The sequence below is a fragment of the Sceloporus occidentalis genome, unplaced genomic scaffold, assembly GCF_023333645.1.
Source record: "Sceloporus occidentalis isolate IW3139 unplaced genomic scaffold, rSceOcc1.0.p SCAF_1, whole genome shotgun sequence".
Taxonomy (NCBI): Eukaryota; Metazoa; Chordata; class Lepidosauria; order Squamata; family Phrynosomatidae; genus Sceloporus; species Sceloporus occidentalis.
The window spans coordinates 176,150,008-176,168,621 of record NW_028316981.1 but is presented as its reverse complement, the minus strand read 5'-3'; the positions used below and the strand labels follow the sequence as shown (position 1 = coordinate 176,168,621).

Here is an 18,614-nt window from a genome sequence, read left to right as displayed (position 1 = left end):
CGGTCCAGGGTGCTAATGGTGGCTTGGCAGCGACACGGAAAGGATCTGAATTTCACGGCTCCTTTTTAGAGCGGATCGTTGCTGTGCCTGTGCAGTTGCTGTGGCAACGATCCGGAGGAGAAAGAGGTGGCTTCTGGCCGCCCCTTTCTTTTCATCTGTACACCCCCTATGTTTCAGCAACCCATGATTTATGATTGTAGGGCAGAAGAGAGTGAACAAGCCATAATGTAATCCAGTTGATACAGAGATTGTGGGATGGAAATCTAAAAGATCTGGGTGAGAGGATTTAACAGTCTGGATGGTTGAAACTCCCCATGAAGGACCATGTTTGTACCTTTGGGGATTCTCCTAGTGAAAGGACAGGTAGCATGGATAGCTTTTACCAACTTATGATGATTCACCAGCTGTTTAGAGAGTATGGCTACTAATGCCGTAATCACCACTAAATCTCTCTCGGGCTTTGCTTCGCGAACCAAGATTCAGGAAAGACTCATCCCGCGCTTTGTACAAGCGTGTTGGTGACTAAAAAGTCCAATCCGGGACAAACAGGTCTGGTTGCAGAAAGCACAGCAGAAAGTCTCTTTGGGTGATGTTTCCGGGTTGTGGTTCTTTCTGTGTTGTCGTTTCTCTTCGAGACTCGTTCGCCGTGAGCTTTCGAAAAAGGCTGCAGCATTGTGGATAGTGCGTCTCCATGCTTCCCAATGCGAGGCCAGGGCGGACCATTGTTGGTGATCAATTTGGCCAAGCCTGAGATATTGTTTCAGGAAGTCTTTGTATCTCTTCTTTGGGGCGCCCCTCTTACGTGGTGAGTTCACCGTAGAATACTATTTTTGGGAGGTGATGGTCCTTCATCCTAGAAACGTGTCCTGCCCAGCGCATCTCTTCTCTGGACACCTGTCTTGAGTCTGTAATGGGCTGGATGAGGGAAAACAAACCCAAGCTGGAAAAAAACAATAATGCTAGGAAAAGTGGAGGGAAGTAGAAAGAGAGGAAGGCTGCATGCTAGATGGATGGACTCTGTTAAGGAGCTATGGATATGAGTTTGCAGGACCTGAGCAGAGCAATGGAGGACAGGGAATCTCAGAGATGTCTTAATCACAGGGTTGCCATGTTTCGAGATCGACTCGAGGGCAATTAACAACAACAACAACAGCATTCTATTTGCAACAGAAAAGTAATTTCCCTTGAGATCCAGGCCGCCCTATCCAGTGCAAAGCTGTCCCTTTCTAAGCAGAAAACACTGAATTTCTCAGTAAGTCTCTGTACTGTTACATCTGGAAAAACATTTTAGTGCTGTGTAGGTAAAACTTACCAATTGTACTCCAAAGGAAAGTTTTACCTTTGCTGGAAGTAGAACTTGAGTTAAGTCTCAGTCCATTAGCTCTCTACAAGCCAACAAGAATGAATTAGATCTGTCAAACCCTTGCACTCTGCCATCGTACCCGAACTCTTAAACATCAAAAGACACTCTGTCTCTCTGTTTCAGTTTTTGAGCCTGAAGGATATCCAGTGAAGCTTGCAAACACTGAGAGATACCAATTTACTTTTATTCAAAAATTAAAATAAAATACATTTCATTACATTATCTAAAAACACAGCCATTTCATTAACTATGGTTTAAAAGCTAATCAATGAGGCACATTAATTATCAGAAAATAATCTTAAAATACAGCTTTCAGGTAATTTATTAATGGCAAAAATCTACATGTGCTATTTTGAAGAGCTGACAAACCAGGCAGAGAACCCGGTGTTCTAAAAACAGACTGGTATAATAAGACTTGTCAAGTCTAAAAAAGGTACCTCCATTTTAGATGTGCAGTCATATACTATTCATTAATAAAAAGGCCACATTTTCCTGAAGTCATTAAAAAAAGTAGGAGGTGAAAAGAATGGGTTGCATTGGGACAGAGTTGCTTTGAATCATGAACCCAGGATCCAGAGATGAGTTTGCATGGAAATTTGGAGAGTGTAAAGGTAGGTATGTATTTAGTGCAGCCTTCAAGTATTTGTTACTGCAGCTATTATTTGTTCCTGATTTCATTCCCCAATCTTCACAATAAAATCAGGGGAACCTGCAATATCAACATTGGGAATGCGGTCTGAGAAACAGCATCATCCATTGAGGTGTGCCAGAATCTACTTTCAAAGGTACTTGCTTTGTTCTGCCTCCAAAGAACAGGATATGGCTAAGCAGATGCTTCCCAGTACTGCCATCTTCTGACCTTCTCAACAATAGGCATGGGTTGAACATGCTAACGGCTATGATCCAGCACTGGAATTGGCACTGGAAGTGGTGCTGGCCACCACACAACTAGGTAAGCCTGCTTGGATTTTGTGAATCATCCCACTGTCAAACTCTGTCCTGCTTAAATCAAGATGCTTGAGCTGGGGCAGCACCTGCCCAAGAGCCAAAATGGCCTCCGGGGAAAGCCTGCCGCAGGATTCCAGACAGAGGCTCTCCAAGACTGGCAAGCTGGCCAAGCAAGGAAGACCTACATCTGTCAGAGAAGAACTGCCCCCAAGGCCTAAGCAGCTCAGGCACTTCATATGGCGCCCAATGAAGTGCATGGCTGAATCGCCAATGCAACACTGGCGCAAGACGAGGTGCGTGAGGTCTCCCAGATGGGGTGCTGCTGTCTGGATCCCCATATCTGTTACCCGGTAGGTCTCAGACAGGACAAGAGTCTTGAGAGTGCCCTGTCTTGCAATATTGACGAGGTGCTGGTTGGAGAAAGCAGGGACGTTACGGATAATCAGATGCTGGATCCTTGGGAAAGGCGAACACCCTTGATTGAGTATTGGCACATGGAACCACACTGAAGGGATCTCACAGCAGTTCAGCTCCAGGGTCATGAGAGAGGAGGGGAGACAATAATAGGAGAGGGAGCGGAGGTCTGTCTCGGTCAGGCATAGGCTGTGGAGATGAGGGCACTGCTTGTCCAAGGCCTGCATCAGTGCTGGGGTAAACACTTCTTGCTTCCGAATGGAGTGAAGAGATCCCCGTGCCTTCAAGGTCTGCACAGTGCCCCGGAGATGGTTCCTCAGCAGATACCATAAGACTTTGGAGGACAGCTGGGAGAAAAGGAATCAACAGAGAAGACATGTAGATTAAATGTCACATGAGTAAGGTGGATTTAAGAGGAGGGGAAGGCTTTAATTGTTGAAAACCATCACTCGGGCTGCATCCACACTGCAGAAATAATCCAGTTTGACACTACTAACTGCCATGGCTCAGTGCTATGGAATCCTGGAATTTGTAATTTCTTGTGGCAATAGAGCTCACTCACAGAGGTGGTTAAATGTCTCCCAAAACTAGTTCCCAGAATTCCATAGCATTGACCCATGGCAATTAAAGTGGTGTCAAACTGGATTATTTCTGAACTATGGATGCAGCCTCAGGCTACAAGCCTGTAGTCATGGATCTGGGTTAAAGACCCTTTCCATTCAGCAGGACATACATTCTAAGTTAACATGTACACAGGATAAGGATGCACAGTATTCAGATTTCACATTACTTATAAAAGTCAAAACCTAATTTTAAAAAAGAAAAAGAGGAAGAAGTAGTTGTTTTCCAGAATTTTTCCTCTTTCTTGATTGGAAATTTGGGAATGGGACTGGATTGGGTGGCCCTAAAGAGACACATAGGATGTGGGGATGGAGGAGTTATAGCCTGGTAAAGAAGGTATATGTAAACTAAATCTGTTTATGTTGGGCTCCTCTTAAAAGCATGGGCATTGTAGTTTAGTGAGTGGATTGATTAGTTAGAAAATTCTTCAGATAAATACATTTGTAGCTTAGATGCTTTCTCATGGCAGTATCAAGAAATATGGATGTGGGCTTTGTATAATACATATATACTGTGAATTCAAGATGGCTTTGGCATGCTTTGTGACCTACAACACAGAGCAACTACAGAACAAGGAGCAAATTGCCAGTACAAACATGAAGGCAAAGAGTGACATGGCTGCAACCAGCTTTGCAGTTAGCAATATAATTTCTGCAATTTTTTAGCCCCATATTTAAGTCCTGCTTCAGGGGAAGATATTGGATTCAAAATCTTGAGACTCTTAAGTTTTCATAAGAAAAGGATAACATCATCAGAAAAACCCAACTCCTCCACAGTGTTAGACCTTCCTGAATGTTTATATGTAATGGTGTTTGGAAGCTGACAGAGTAACTGCACAACAGGGCAAAGCTATGTATATTTCTTCAGAATTAATTCCCACTATAGGGCTTATTTTCTAATAGGCAAGTTTAGGATGAGACTCCAGTGGTTGGGGACAGTGCCTCAGTACCCTGCCTATTTTCTTCTTTCCTCCAAATAACGGACTCAGAATAATTTACAATTACAGCGTTGGTAAAACTGGTCCATTTATATTATTTCTCTTAATTCTCATAACTTATATGGGTTACCCAAAAGTCTTTTTACCTATCCATCTGATCACTTAGTTTCAGTGTACCAGATCTTAGTTTTAAAATGTCATTTTTTGTTTTGCTTTTAGCTGAATTTCACCTACAGTGTCTTGATCCCTACCTAGACTGTCTTTTCTCACAGAGATCAAGAAAATTATCCAAAGATGGAGTTTGACCATTCTTGCCTTGTAAGAAGTTAGGTCCAGATGTCTCCACAGCCACTTGTCGCGCACCAAGCGACGCCACCTCCTGCAGACCCTGAAGAAGAAACAGACCAGCCATCATCAGTTAGCATTTCTCACCTAAAGGCAGGGATACAGTGCTTCAATGGAGAGGATCTGAAGAAGCAGATATTCCCCCTGGTCCCTTCCTTCTTTTTATGCAACAACAATGTAGTTGGCAGTGTAGGCTACACCAAATGAATGCCCTCCACAGAACTGTATTTTAAAGGAACAACAACCCAGTTCTGTTTTGCAGCTAGAAACTCTAGGCAAAAAAAGATTTGAAAATATGGTTCTCACAAGTCTTCACAATACCTTTGGGAAACAGCACACTTTTATTCTTGCTTTTTTAGGAGGGAAGGGAGGGGAAAAAAAGAATTCTATGGTATGAAAGGGGCCACTGTTAATCTTTTGGGACTTTAGGGACATTATGGCAACAGGATCACAAAGGACGCCTCCACCTCAGACATTCCTGGAGGTGCAGTTTGTATTCCTTCCCACTTAGGCAAGCCAAATAGAAATAACAGTGTCTCTATTGATTTTTATTGGATGAAAGGAACTGCACTCCCAAATATGACTGTGGGGAGTTCACCACACTGCAAAAGACCTTTGAGGCAACAGGACTGAGTAGGGTCCTGAACTAGTCAACTGCAGGTGTATAGGTTTTGTTAGAGAGCAGCCCTTCTGCACGGCTTGGGCAAATGTATTGCTCTGAAAACATATCCAGGGCTAGTTGTGTTGGCCATGTAACAACAGCATCCAAAATCCACACAGCAGTGATCCCTTTAGAGGGCCAGTCCCAAAACACACAAAGTACATGTTGCAACATGTATGTTGTGCATTTTGGTTGTTCCAATAAAGGTATCACTGTTTTGTGGATTTGGGATGTTATTGTATTGCTGTGAAGGGACACACATCAGCCCTTTGACAATCTGCCTTGATTGCCTATCAAGGTCTGACCCTTTTAAACCGTCAGTCTCAAAGCAGGAGGGAAAGCACCACAAATAGCACCTGAGAAAAGCAAGAAAATCTCCTTTCCCCAAAGTAAGGGCTCTGGCTGGCATCCTTTTGAAAAAGGAGTTACACAGGCTGTTGTTGCTAATCAAGACTAAGTTGGCAACGGTCAGCTGGAGGACTTTTTCTTCAGCTGCCCCCATACTGAGGAATGACCTGCAGGAAGAATCGACAGCTGAATACACTGAATTTAAAAGATGATGATGATGATGATGATAATAATAATAATAATTTATTTTCATCCCGCGTCTCCCTACAGATCGAGGTGGGTTACAAGGAAATAAAGGATATGTAGTACAGCAAATCAAGATTACACAATGATGAACTTTAGAGGTGGATTGTTTTAATGTCTACACATCTTATATGTCCTTTTTTCAAATTGGTGTTTTAAATGATATTTGTCTGTTAACTGTTGTTGTTCCGTGGAGAGAGGTAAGAAATACATTTCTTTCACCAGCAAGCAAAAACATTTTTATTTAGGCAGTCTTTTTAATATGTAATTATGACAGGGTGGGGGTGTGTGCACTTTAGTTATGTTTTATATGGTGTGTGTGTTTTATTTTTAGCTTTTGTATGTTTTTGTGTTAATTTTATACTGTTTTAAGTAGGTGATTTTAATTGTTTTTAAACTCTTATTGTATTTTTTTTTTAAATACTTCAGTTTTGTGAGCCACCTTGGAATCTTTTCTGTGTGGAAGGCAGCATAAAAATGAAATTAATAATGATGATAATAATAATAATAAATTAATAATAATAGGATTTATTTATATGCCGCCCAATCCCTGGGAATCCGGGTGGCTTACAACAGAGGAGATAATAGATGGTTCCCTGGCCTCAGGCTTTCAATGTAAAAAGACACAACACAAAAGGAGAAGGGAATGGTGGGGGGGGGGTTATAATAATAATGATTCATAAATAATAAATTATTAATAATAATGATAATAAATCATAATTAATAATTTACTACAATTAATAATGATGATAACAATAAATAATAATTAATAAATTAATAATGATGGTGATGGTAATAATAAATCATAAATAATAAGTTAATAATGATGATGATAATAAATTATAAATAATAAATTAACAATGATGATGATGATGATGATAATAAATCATAAATAATACATTAATGATGATTATAATAATAATAAATTGATAATAATAATGATGATAAATCATAAATAATAAATCAATAATGAAGATAATAATAAATAATAAAGTTATAATAATAATAAATCATAAATAATAAATTAATAATAATAATGCTGATCTTAATACTAAATGCTATCAGCAGCATCCCAGGAAGAGATAAAGTGGTCAAAGCGAGTATCCAGAGGAGCCAAGGGCTGAGAGTCTGGAGCAGGGGCTCCCTCAGCCCCAGCGCTGCCACCGACCAGCCTCGAGGATATTCCGGGCATGTTTTACCAAAACCCCCGGAATTCCCCAATATTACCCGGAATGTTCAGTCAAAATCCCCGGAAATTCCCCGCCATGTGAAAATGGCGGATCTTTTGCAAATAAGAGTAAAGAGAATTGAATAAAACGAATTGGAACTTATTTCAACTCTCATCAAAATGACCATTAAAACCAACCAAAGAATCTTTCAGTCCTTCTAATAATACTTTTAAGATATTTATTTTGACATGAAGGGGGCTCAGGAAGCTTTGTGCCAAATAGAAACGTGTTCGGATGCAAGCGCACTGCAGAAATAATCCAGTTTGAGACCGCTTTAACTGCCCTGGCTCAGTGCTAGGGAATCCTGGGAATTCTAGTTTTGTGAGAAAGAGCTCTGGTGCCACAATAAACTACAATTCCCATGCATCTGAGGAAGTACGCTTAAGTCTAGGGAAGCTCATGCTGCCAACTCCTTTCTTGCAGTGAGTCTCCAAGTGGCTCCTACTTCGGATGGACGGGACTACGACTCCCATCAGCCTCTTGGAAGATGCGACCGGGACGGGGCCTCAAAGGGGCGGGACTGAACGGGAAGGTATAATTCCCCATAAACGGAATCTGGACTTCAATTCCCAGAGCCCCTCGCTATAGGGCCACGCTGGCTGGCGCTTCTGGGAAGCGAAGTCCAAAGCGGCTGGCCAATGGAAGATCGAGAAGCGTCGACCAATGGGAGCGCAGCAACCCCCTGCGGGCGGCCGTTGGAAAACCCTCGGGATTGAAGGGCGCGGGGGGACTAACGGACGCCCAACGAACGAACCAAAGCGCGGCGTGGGCGGAGTCACGGCACTCACCTGGCCCCGCCCACTCGGTCACGTGGGGGCAGGCAGGCCAGAATCTGGAGCAGGAGAGAGTCTGGGAGAGCGGAGAGGCTCGGCGCCGCCATCGCCATCACCATCACTCGCTCTTCCGCCTGTTCTAGGAATGGCGTCTCGATTGGCCCGGCTTCCGCTTCCGGTGTCCGGCGCGCACGTTTCCGTTTCCGGTTTTTGTCTGTTGTGTGGGAGGCTGCTGCAGTGCTGTGTGAAGAAGAGGCGGTTGTGCGGGGCTCCAAAAGCTCTCCCTTCGCAGGAAGGTGAGGCGGGTGTTTGTGCTTCCTTCACGGGAAAGTGGCGGAGGAAGGAGTCCTTTCTGGGGCTGGAGGAACGGCTTCAGGCTTCTGGCGACCCTAAGGCTATGATGGGGCTCTCCTGGCAAGCCTTGTCCAGAGGAGGTTGCCCATTGGCTCCCTTGAGGCTGGAGGGGCGTGGGTTTCTATGGCCACCGAAGCTGTGCCCTGTCCTGGCTATTCAGGCCCTTTTTGCCACACTGTTGGGCAGGGACTACGTTCTCCTGTGCTGCTAGATAACGGTTGAGCCAGAATGGCTTCCAAAGGAGAGATCCTGTGTGTTTGTTGTGGCACCTTAAAGGCTGACAGATGTATCCTATGTCCATTTGCTGTGTATGGGGCCACAGGAATCTTTCTCTTGCTAGCCATTCTCAGCTGGAAGAAAGCCTCCTGCTTATTGACGTAATGGCAGTCTCACCGTTACATTTCAGGTCCCCTCTTTTGGGCAGGAAAATCATTTGGAAAAGAACAGGTTAAGATAAGTGGCAAATAAACCATTTTGGAAATGTTGTGAGACAGGGAGATAGTCTGTGCAGTTCAGGTGAGTAGCAGGAGTCTGAAATAAGACATCTGAGACTGTGCTTTAAAACAAAGAAAAATTCATATCTATATGAAGCGCCCTGTTAACCAGCTTTTCCCCTGTGTCTTTCTCCCAACAGTACAGTGAAGGCAGGGGACTAGAGGTCTCCTTGCTCAGGAGGAGTTTCTCTTGCGCTCATTGCTCTCAACGCTGGATCGGGATGATTGAAGTGGTCTGCAATGATCGTCTGGGCAAGAAAGTGAGGGTCAAGTGCAAGTATCCAAGGCACAAAGATCTATACTGTCTGTGCGCCCAGGGGAGGCTGGATGGTATTGCCTAGCCTTACATTTAATGTCTGTGTTTCTATTTGTGAGGACTCCCGACATATAACAAAGGAAATACTTAACAACTGAAGGGTCTACCATGAGTGCTGTTCACTTGGAATAGGAACATGTTTTCACACGGATGTTGTCAGTTTAGACATAGGAAGTGGCAAAGAAATTGACTGGATGGTCACTTCCTTTTGAAATAATAGCTTTGCCTCTTCCAGGAAAAACCCTAAAAGTAACAAAATTACCTCCTCAACCCCCAAAATGTCCTTTTAAAAAATGTTTCTGAATGGGGATGACAGTCTGTCCCCAAGCTCCCAAGGAAGGGGGCTTTACCTACCCTTGATGCACATGTTTCACACCATAGATCTTGTTAGACTATAGTTCGCAGCATTCATCAACATTGGCTATGTTGCCTAGAGCTGCTGTGACTTGCAGAAAGACTTCTTCATTACCCCTTCTGCTTTACTCCCAAGGGTAGGATGACCCTTAATATGATATGGTCTCCATTGTGACTAGAATCCTTGTTGTCATCCAAGTTAGTTCACAAAGCAGAAGTTCAAGCATAATGAGGCTACAGATTCCCCACGCCTTAAAAAAAAGGAGTAAGCCAAAGGTTTTATGGAGGAGATTTGTACACAATGAACACAGTGTAAGATAGGTGGAGGTGGCATTAGGTGTTAAAGAGGAAATTTCCATTCTGAGGGCAGCAAGTTTTAAAGGAGCAAGAAATGTGCAGCTGATGTGAAGTAACACAGGCATTACCTTTCTTTGATTTGATAAATGTTTTTTGTTGAAAGATGAGGGAAAAGGCTACTTTATTTGGAAGTTGTTTTGTTCAAGGTGTTTGGATTAATAGGTTTAAATGTTACCCCCGCTGAGTAAGGTAGGTTAGAACAGATGCTTACATTTTTCTCTCTCTCTACAAGCGTTAGGGATATCAGGATAGAATGATTTCAAGGAGGTATATGTTGGGAGTAGGGAGGACACAGAGAAAGAAATGAGGGATGGGGATATATATATGCACAACCTCAATTGCATCCTAGTCACAGGAAATCAGTAGCCTAGAAAACAAGACAATCTCTCTAGTGCTAGTGACAGAGAGGTCTCCATTTGAAACACTTTTTGCTTAACTGGCACCACTGCCCAGCTCTGATGACACCATTCGGGACCTGAAAAAACTCATTGCTGCCCAGACTGGTACCCGGTGGGACAAGATTGTGCTGAAGAAATGGTGAGTAGAAATGAGGAAAGGATTGCAAAAAGCAAAGGTTCTTTTGCTCTGGAAGAATTGTGCATGACATTTTCTGGTCCTAAGGGCCCACAGTTCAACACAGTATTTCTGTTGAATATAAGAGACCCGTGTGTGTGTGTATAGATAGCATTTGTAGTTCCTGGCTTGCCACACATTACTGCAAACAAAAATACATTTTATTGTTTGATACTGATGTTTTTAAATTGACATTTTTTCCTTCCCATATTTATTTATTTATTTTTGTTATTGGTTTATTGATTCCCAGCCAAAATGATTCTCACACAATTAAAAAAACAACCAAAAAGCAATATAAACGAAATACTTTAAAAGTATTCTCATTAAACACATACTATTGGCAGAGTATTGTAAATCCAGAATTTCAGAGAAAATCAATCAGAAAAGTGAGAAAAGGGATTTTGCTTCCCTCTAAAAGGAAGGATAGTATGCCACCAGTTATGGGAGCTGCTATCACTACAAAGGCTCTGTTCCTCATTGGTGGCATTTTGAACTGCCTCATTCAGAGTGAGGCAGGCCAGATTCCAATTCAGTAAGGATCCTGGGACAGTGTTCTAGTAATCGGCAGTGCAAAGATGGTGGCACCACGGAGAGAGTAGGAAGCAACAAATCGAAGGGGCAGAAGCCAAGATACAATTCTTCCCAAACTGAACATTTTTCCTCCAGGCCTTAAAAAAAAAAAAGCAAAGTTCAGTTCTATGCATATTCAGTCGGGAGTAAGCCTAGTGCAACAGCTTTTCTGCCTGGGAAGTATACATCACTTCCATACAGGGTATTTAAAGTTTAAATACCTTCTTATGTCCAGTTTCTGACTGGAAGTAAATGGGAAGAATGAGGAACTCACATAGAACTTGGGCTTTCCATCTCTGAAACAGTTGTGGGAACACAGAAGAGAGCATGATGAGTTGTTATTGATATTATTATTACTACTATTACTGTTATTTTATTCATTGATACTCTGTCTTAGTCCTTCTGCATTAGTCCCAACAATGAGATTCAAGACAGATAACAGCATAGACCTTAATATCCCAAGATGGTAGGGCACATAGAACGAGAGACTCCTGGGATATTCTGACCCATTCCATTTAAGATTTCAAAAATTAGATTCCCCACCTTACATTACATCCCAGGTACCTAATGTCTTATTGTAACTTAATACAGTCATAGAAACCTACTCCTCTTGCAAGCAGGCCATCGTGTTATCTGCAAGTTGCATGTTTCTGAGGTATCTTCATGGAAAAGTCCATATAATGTCCATTGCTCACAGAATTTATTATTTTTTTTTGTAACTACCATGTTAGTGGTGGATGTTTTATGTCACAATTGTCATTGTTAATTTGCTTTGTGTTGCAAATTAAAATTAACCTTTTTTAATGTTACAGGTACACAATTTTCAAGGACCATGTGTCACTGGCAGACTGTATCCTTAAATAATCCTGGTGGTTGTCAGTAAAATTGGAGCTTAACTGTTTGGGTCAGGATACAAGAGAGAAGGGAGGAGCACTCATTATAATCAAGGGCTCTTGCAAAAAAGACAAGTGCCCTCAGCTAGTAGATCTTATTTCTGTTGTGTGTTAAAGAAGGTATTCTACTTCCTAGGGATTGAAATCCTCAGTTGTATAAAATCCTAATTTATTTTACATATTAAAATATTTATATCCCCCTTGTATCTGGAGATCTCAGCAAGGTTTTGCTGTATCTTATGCAAAAATTAGAATTCCACTTTTATAGTTTGCATCTCTTTTCTATCAGGCAAATGGAAGCTGAAAAGAAAGTTGAATTCTATGTCTTATCGCCCCTGAGAGCATGTATGTGTGTCTGTATCTGTGTGTGTGTATATATATGTGTGTGTGTGTGTGTGTGTGTGTGTGTGTGTGTGTACATGCGTGTGTTTAAACGTGCACACCCACAAGCAAACAAGGTAACAAATTTTGGGCTTTCAGATTTTGAATAATGAAACTTTGATTTTTGGAGATGTATGGTTTTTTTTTCTGACTTTCCCTAAAAACCTTGCATCTCCCCCCCCCCCAAAAAAAAATCAAAGTTATATTATTCAAAGTCTGAAAGCCCAAAATGTGTTTGTTTGCTTGTGTGTGTGTGATCTATGAAACTTATCAACCCCTGAGCTTTGAATTTGAGAATTTTCAGTGAACAAGCTTTAGTCAACCTGTATTAATTAAATTCTTTGTTCTAGCCACATTGTAGCTTTACAAAATGATTCCTTTTACATGCTGGTAGAGACTAACACAGCTGTGTCTTTGAATTAATTATAGAATTTTGGCTCGTAAAATGTTGAAGTCTTTGTTTAACAGCTTTAGCACACGCCAGGATGTTAAAACTGTGATTTGAAGTTCACTTCCTATCTTGCTGTCAACAGTTTGGATGAAACAGGACACTATAGTTCAAGTGTGGATCAAGTATAGCCTCTTAAAGTCTATTTAACAGTTTGCAGACCTCCCAGTTGCAGATCAGTAAAAAACTTAGGTAGTATTCCCCACCCCCTGAAGCTTCAATTTTGTGGAGGCAGTTTTCTGGTGTTCAGAGTTGCAGTGCTACCCAACTCTACTAAAACATTATTATTATTATTATTATTATTATTATTATTATTATTATTTAACAAGAAAAAGTGGAGGTGGGAATCCAGCCTTGATTTTATCTGCCCGCTACCCCATTTTCAGGCTTAGCGTGGCATGTGAAAAGTCTTGGAGAATAAAACGTTCTCTTCTAGTGTTACCCAGCCATGCTATAGGTAATGTTAAGTCATGTTTGCTGGCCTTACAAAGGAAGAGGAGAAAAGGTTCTGGATATAGGCCAAGTGCTTGCTGATACCTTTGATTGTCCTGATTTGCCCACTATCCTTTATTGATCTTTAGGAAAAGTTCTGCATTCAGTTTAAAGGCTCAGGTAGTAATGTGTGAAATGATTGTGAATACTTCTTATTGGGCCCAAACAGACAGGCCAAAATAAAGCTGCTTCGGGTCACCTTGGAGGTATGCTTTTTAAATGATGCATGCGTCCTAAGAGGCCAGAAACTGCGTCAAAGCTGTGGTCCAGTCCTTAGGACAGGAGTGTGGCTTTGGCGTGGCTTCTGGCCTCTTAGGATGCATGCATCATTTAAACAGCATACCTCCAAAGTGACCTGAAGCAGCTTTATTGGCCTGTCTGTTCGGGCCTATTATTCATCATTTAAAGTTGGCCAGGCAACTGATGGCTTTCCAGATGTGTTGAATTGCAGTCCCAGCAGTCCCAGCCAGCATTACCAGACATAAAGACTGATGGGATTGCAGTTCAACATCTGGTGAGTTGTTGCCTGATAAGGAGTTAATCTGCATGTACAGCCGGCCCTTCTTATACACGGATTTTTTATACATGGATTCAAGCATCCACAGTTTGAAAATGTTCAAAAAAAGTATAAACTTGAAATATCAAACCTTGATTTTCCATTTTTTATAAGGGACACCATTTTGCTATGTCATTATATTTAATGGGACTTGAGCATCCATGGATTTTGTTATCCACGGGGGATCTTGGAACCAAACCCTGGCGTATAGAAAGGTCCACTGAATGTGTTTTTCGCAGTTCAGACGTGTAGTATTGTATCAGCATCTGTGATATTTCCAAAGGAATTGTCATTTTGGCAGTATGGTAGACTTTTCCATATTAAGCTCACTTACTGAACTTGAACATTATGATGTGGAGATTCACCTTAACTCCTTATTTTCAGATGAAATCCATGATGGCATGAACCTAGAACTATATTATCAGTAGTTCAGTTGTGGCAGATATCACCTTTTCCATGGTCTGTTTTGTTCTTCATTTGTAATTTCACATAACTGTCGATGGCTTGTTTTGTGGCATGAGCTTTGGCTAGCAGTATTTTTACTCTTTATGGCAATAAATCAGAAGACCTGTATCAGACTGTGTTTTTCTTGTTTTTTTAAATATAAATATTTATAATAAATGTGACATTACAACATGTGTCTGATGTGTCTTTCAGGCAAAGAAATTCTAAACATATTATCTCTGGAAATGATAGTGAGAATATAATAGTGCAGCTTTGGGAGTTGGAGTACAAAATCATGATAAAGACTTCTCACTGCTGCCTAATTGCTACAAGTTTGTTTTAGCTCATGTAGAAGACAGGTAAATTTACTTTAGGTGCTGTAGTTATCAGGAATGACAACAGAAAGTACACATCACACAATACACGATCTAACTGTAATTCAGTGATGGAACACAAAATTCCTGTGCAAAATATCTCAGGGTCAAGTCAAAACAATTTCAGTTGGCAAAGTTGGGAATGATCCTTCTGAGCCATTGCCAGCCGGAGCATACACTAATTCAGGCAGCCTGTAAAACAGCTTCATCCTTTCGTAGCTTTTGTAGCTACAGTTCTAGAAAAGAGTAGATTATTGACAGCTAAATGGTACATGGATTAATATGTCTCTGGATAGGGTGGGAAGAAGAGCAAGGGATTGTTTACAACAGGAATAGAAATAATGTGGCCTTCTAAACACTTTTGGACTGCAACTGCCAGCATTCTTCAGACTATGCTGGCTGTTGGGAAGTATAGTCCAATACCATCTAGAGCACCACATCATCCACATCCCTGGGGTAGAATTAGGAAAGTTGGGGCATTGTGAGGTGATTAACCATCTTCTCTTCCTCACTTTGCTAAGTGATCTGATCTCTAGAGATGGACGAACTGCTGCTGGGAATACCTGGCTGGAAACAGCACTATGACTTTTGCTGGGACTTTTGAACTGATCCACTAAGACAGTTTCTTCCCTAGTTTCTTTATAGGCAGGTAGGAAGCTCTTATCTATTTAGATTTGGGATGGGGGACATTGCGCTCTCACTGATGCCCCCATCATTGGTTACTATTGGTTATACTGTCTAGAGCTGATGCAAGGTCAGAATTGTGTGTGTTCTGCCAGATTAGGCAAAAGCAGCCATGGCAAGATTGGGAAGGTTATGAATACTCCAAAAAAGTACAACTAAGACGAGGAGGAAGTGTGGGGATCAGCTCTAAGCTACTTATTCCCAAATGCTTGGTTTGGTATGTGTGCATATGTAGATATATTTACTGAAGCAATTAATAAGATTGAAAATAGCAAGCAAAATGTTTCGGCTTCTGCCTTTTTCATTTGCAAAGATGAAACTATGCAGCTCAGTTTCATCTTTAGCAAATGAAGGCAGAAGCTGAAACATTTTACTTAAGCTATATTCTTTAATCCTGTTTATTAACTGCTTCAGTAAATATGTATTTTTAGTGATTAAGTGCATTCTTCTGGCATCCAAGACTGCATCCTTCTACGTGCAGTTGGTTTACTTTGTAGCCACCTATGCATGTGTATTTGTATCTGTATATATAGATGGAGAGCCAGCATGGATAGTGGTTTGAGTTTTTGTCTGTTACTCCAGAGATCAGAATAATGTTCCCTGCTTGGTCATGGAAACCCACTGGGTGAACTTGGGTGAGTCTCACACACTCAGTCCAGAAAACCCTGTAATAGGGTCACCATAAGCTGGAATGATTTGTAGGCACACAACAATATATGTAGGGGATTTAAAAACAGCACTTCTGATAAGTTTGTTCTGGGATGTAGAGGGATGCAGTTAGTTACTAAAGGTGTGTGTGGGTGTGTGTATACAAACAGCTCAATGAATAAATTGCAAAACTTTTTGGCTCCTGCTTTCTTCAGTTAATAAAAACAAAAGTGAGTTGCATCCAAGTGACAGTTCAGAACACTGTTGCCAACATTTTTAACTGGGTGATAGTGTTAGTTGAAACTACCTAGGCTGAAACCATGCAGAGTGGGCATCACCATCTTTGGATCTTCTGGAAGAGGTGGCTTAAAACATCACCTGTCCCATGGCACTGCTTCCTTCTCTCTGCGGGGGCAGGGGGAAAGTGCAGGTCCTACTGGCTTTTAGACTAGTGTAGTGCATCGGCAAGTTTCTGGACAAAGTAATAAATTGTGTTTTTAAAATGAATAGCATTTTCCAATCCTCTTTTAATAGTTGCTCTTGTTTTCTGTTTCAGCTACATTCTTGTTTTATCTATTACTGTGAGCCAGCATCAATTTCATTCTAGGATAAAAAATCCAATACATAACTTCTGGTAGGCTGCAACTTCCTCACCACTGGTCTGACCTCTTATGTGTGTTTGTGGTATTTGTGTGTGTGGTTTGCCTTCAAGTAATTTTCGACTTGAGAGCAACCCTATAACAAGGTTTTCTGGGCAAGATTTTTCTGAGAGTATTTTCCATTGCTTCCTCTAAGGCTGAGAGTGTATGACTTGCATAAGATCACCCAGTGGGTTTTCATGGCAGACTTGGGATTAGAACCCTGCTCTCCAGAGTAACAATCAACACTCAGACTACTACACCACCGTGGCTCTTTGTAGGTCATACAGTTATATTGTGAGACTCCTTGGACCAGGACTATGGGGCCATATCTTGCGTGCACATTGCTGTTAGTGATGAATCCCCTGTTCACTTCTCCCTGAAAGTGATATTAACACAATGTTTTGTAATGGATAATGTGCCATATACAATAAAACTAAGCACAATTGCTTTTCCCTGCAATAAGACACAAAGGAATGTTGCCTTGGAGCTGCTAGACCTTGACTGCTGCATTTGTTATGAGTGTAGTGTTAAGTGTCCATATTCCGAGGTAAGTTCTACTTAGTTCAGTAGAAATAAACATGGTTAGTACTGAAGCAGTTCAGGCTGAGAAAACCTCTGCACAGTATGTATATTTGCAAAATAAAATAAAATCTTGATGCCGGTAATTTGTTTTTAGGGTGTTTTTTTTCTTGGCAGTATACAGCTGTTATAAGTTTTGAAATCTATCTTTTTATTTTTTAAATTTTTTTCACAATCACATAAATAAACATACCAACACACAATACAGTACCTAGACATACAAATACTAAATACACTAAAATACATAATAGAATTACACATAAACTTATGACTTCCATCCTCTATAGCATATGTTGCTTTTTGTATCTCTTATCTATGTTCTTTCATTTTCGTGTATATTTTTATATGTTCCATCAAACTAAATCATCATTATTTTCATATTTCATTATGTATCTATACAGAATTTGTTTCTCTCCCTTGTGAATACAATGCTTCTTCAGCAGATATTTGTACTACTTTATCTACAAATTGTTTCTATTACACTATCTTCTTAAAGATTTTGAAAGAATCTCCCATTCGAAATCTTTAAGAAGATAGTGTAATAGAAACAATAATGATTTAGTTTGGTGGAACATATAAAAATATATGTGAAAATGAAAGAACATATAAGATACAAAAAGCAACATATTATGCTATAGATGGAAGTCATAAGTTTATGTATAATTCTATTATGTATTTTAGTGTATCTATCGTTAATATTCTACCCAAGGCAAGACTTTTTGTAAAAAGGGGCATATCTTTGCACTTGTTGCTAATGGGATCAATGCAGTGTTTATGCCCCAAGCAGAGGAAGAATTGGAGAGTGAAGTGCCAGCTAAGCAGAAAAAGGGAGGCAAATGATCAGAGAGAGTGGGGCCTTTCCTGGCAGAGAGGACATAAAAGGACTTGAGTCTCTGGGCAGTATCCTGTTAGTCGTATACATGTACATTAAGTGTGGTTTATGTGTTGCATTTTGGGGTTTGTAGTTCATTGAGGCCTAAAAGCTCTCTGGCTGAGAATTTTAAGTGCCTCTCCCTAAACTGCAAATCCCAGATGGGAGACAGCCAGAGCAGTAAAAGTGGAATAGCAGCACTGTAAGAATGTAGTGCAGACACAGTGGGCAAGGAGAGTAGGCTAATAACCATGTTTAGATGGGCCCAATAACATCAAAAAACCCACCAAACTGATACCTTTATGGGGTCAACCAAAATGCACAATGGACATGTTGCAAGCTTTTGATGCTCCACTGGCTTCATCAGGTAAAGTGTTAAAAACCATACAGGAAAGAAAAAAATAAAAAATGTGTCATAGGCCGCATTTTGCTGTTTCTGCTCTCAGTTCAGATGGTAAGGAGGGGCATTTCTTGCAGGTTGGCACCTCCTCCTTCTGGCCATGTGACAACTGGGAGATGATCTCAAAGTCCAGGAAATTTAACATCAGCTTGCAACACAAAAAAGATACAGTTGGCTCATCTGCGGCTTTGATGATTTGTGGATCTGATTAATATGTTCTCTCTAGGAATCTCTAGGACTTCCAGTGCAACTCTGCTGGAAATTGACCATAGAGCTGCACTGGAGGACATAAGAGGTTACCAG

At 40.9% G+C, this 18,614-nt stretch overlaps 2 protein-coding genes across 3 annotated transcripts; one reads left to right on the top strand and one right to left on the bottom strand.

The window, feature by feature from the left end:
• Positions 1-1,535: 1,535 nt before the first annotated feature.
• Positions 1,536-8,022, bottom strand: FBXL12 (F-box and leucine rich repeat protein 12). 2 transcript variants are annotated; one of them, XM_089482979.1, is made up of 3 exons: positions 7,898-8,022; positions 4,599-4,671; positions 1,536-3,072 (listed from the first exon to the last, which is right to left on the bottom strand). In XM_089482979.1, exons 1-3 carry the CDS (start codon positions 7,999-8,001, stop codon positions 2,260-2,262), a joined length of 990 nt encoding a protein of 329 aa, XP_089339105.1. In that variant the 5' UTR covers positions 8,002-8,022; the 3' UTR covers positions 1,536-2,259. The 2 variants fall into 2 exon arrangements, with proteins under 2 accessions (XP_089339105.1, XP_089339097.1); XM_089482971.1 differs by lacking the exon at positions 7,898-8,022 and adding an exon at positions 5,646-6,238.
• UBL5 (ubiquitin like 5) lies at positions 8,008-14,243 on the top strand. The gene is made up of 5 exons (XM_089483003.1): positions 8,008-8,178; positions 8,871-9,007; positions 10,211-10,294; positions 11,713-11,750; positions 14,055-14,243. Exons 2-5 carry the CDS (start codon positions 8,952-8,954, stop codon positions 14,096-14,098), a joined length of 222 nt encoding a protein of 73 aa, XP_089339129.1. The 5' UTR covers positions 8,008-8,178; positions 8,871-8,951; the 3' UTR covers positions 14,099-14,243.
• Positions 14,244-18,614: the final 4,371 nt, after the last annotated feature.

What these genes read in the sequence shown, in the direction of transcription:
- FBXL12 (XM_089482971.1), bottom strand. Translation starts at nt 5,890, where the DNA reads ATGAAAATAAATTATTATTATTATTATCATCATCATCATCATCATCTT. An exon ending in GATTTTCTTGCTTTTCTCAG is followed by an intron (nt 4,672 to 5,645) that starts GTGCTATTTGTG and finishes TTTCTTCTTCAG; the next exon opens with GGTCTGCAGGAGGTGGCGTC. An exon ending in TGGACCTAACTTCTTACAAG is followed by an intron (nt 3,073 to 4,598) that starts GCAAGAATGGTC and finishes CTTTTCTCCCAG; the next exon opens with CTGTCCTCCAAAGTCTTATG.
- UBL5 (XM_089483003.1), top strand. Translation starts at nt 8,952, where the DNA reads ATGATTGAAGTGGTCTGCAATGATCGTCTGGGCAAGAAAGTGAGGGTC. An exon ending in AAAGTGAGGGTCAAGTGCAA is followed by an intron (nt 9,008 to 10,210) that starts GTATCCAAGGCA and finishes ACCACTGCCCAG; the next exon opens with CTCTGATGACACCATTCGGG. An exon ending in CCATGTGTCACTGGCAGACT is followed by an intron (nt 11,751 to 14,054) that starts GTATCCTTAAAT and finishes CCTTATTTTCAG; the next exon opens with ATGAAATCCATGATGGCATG.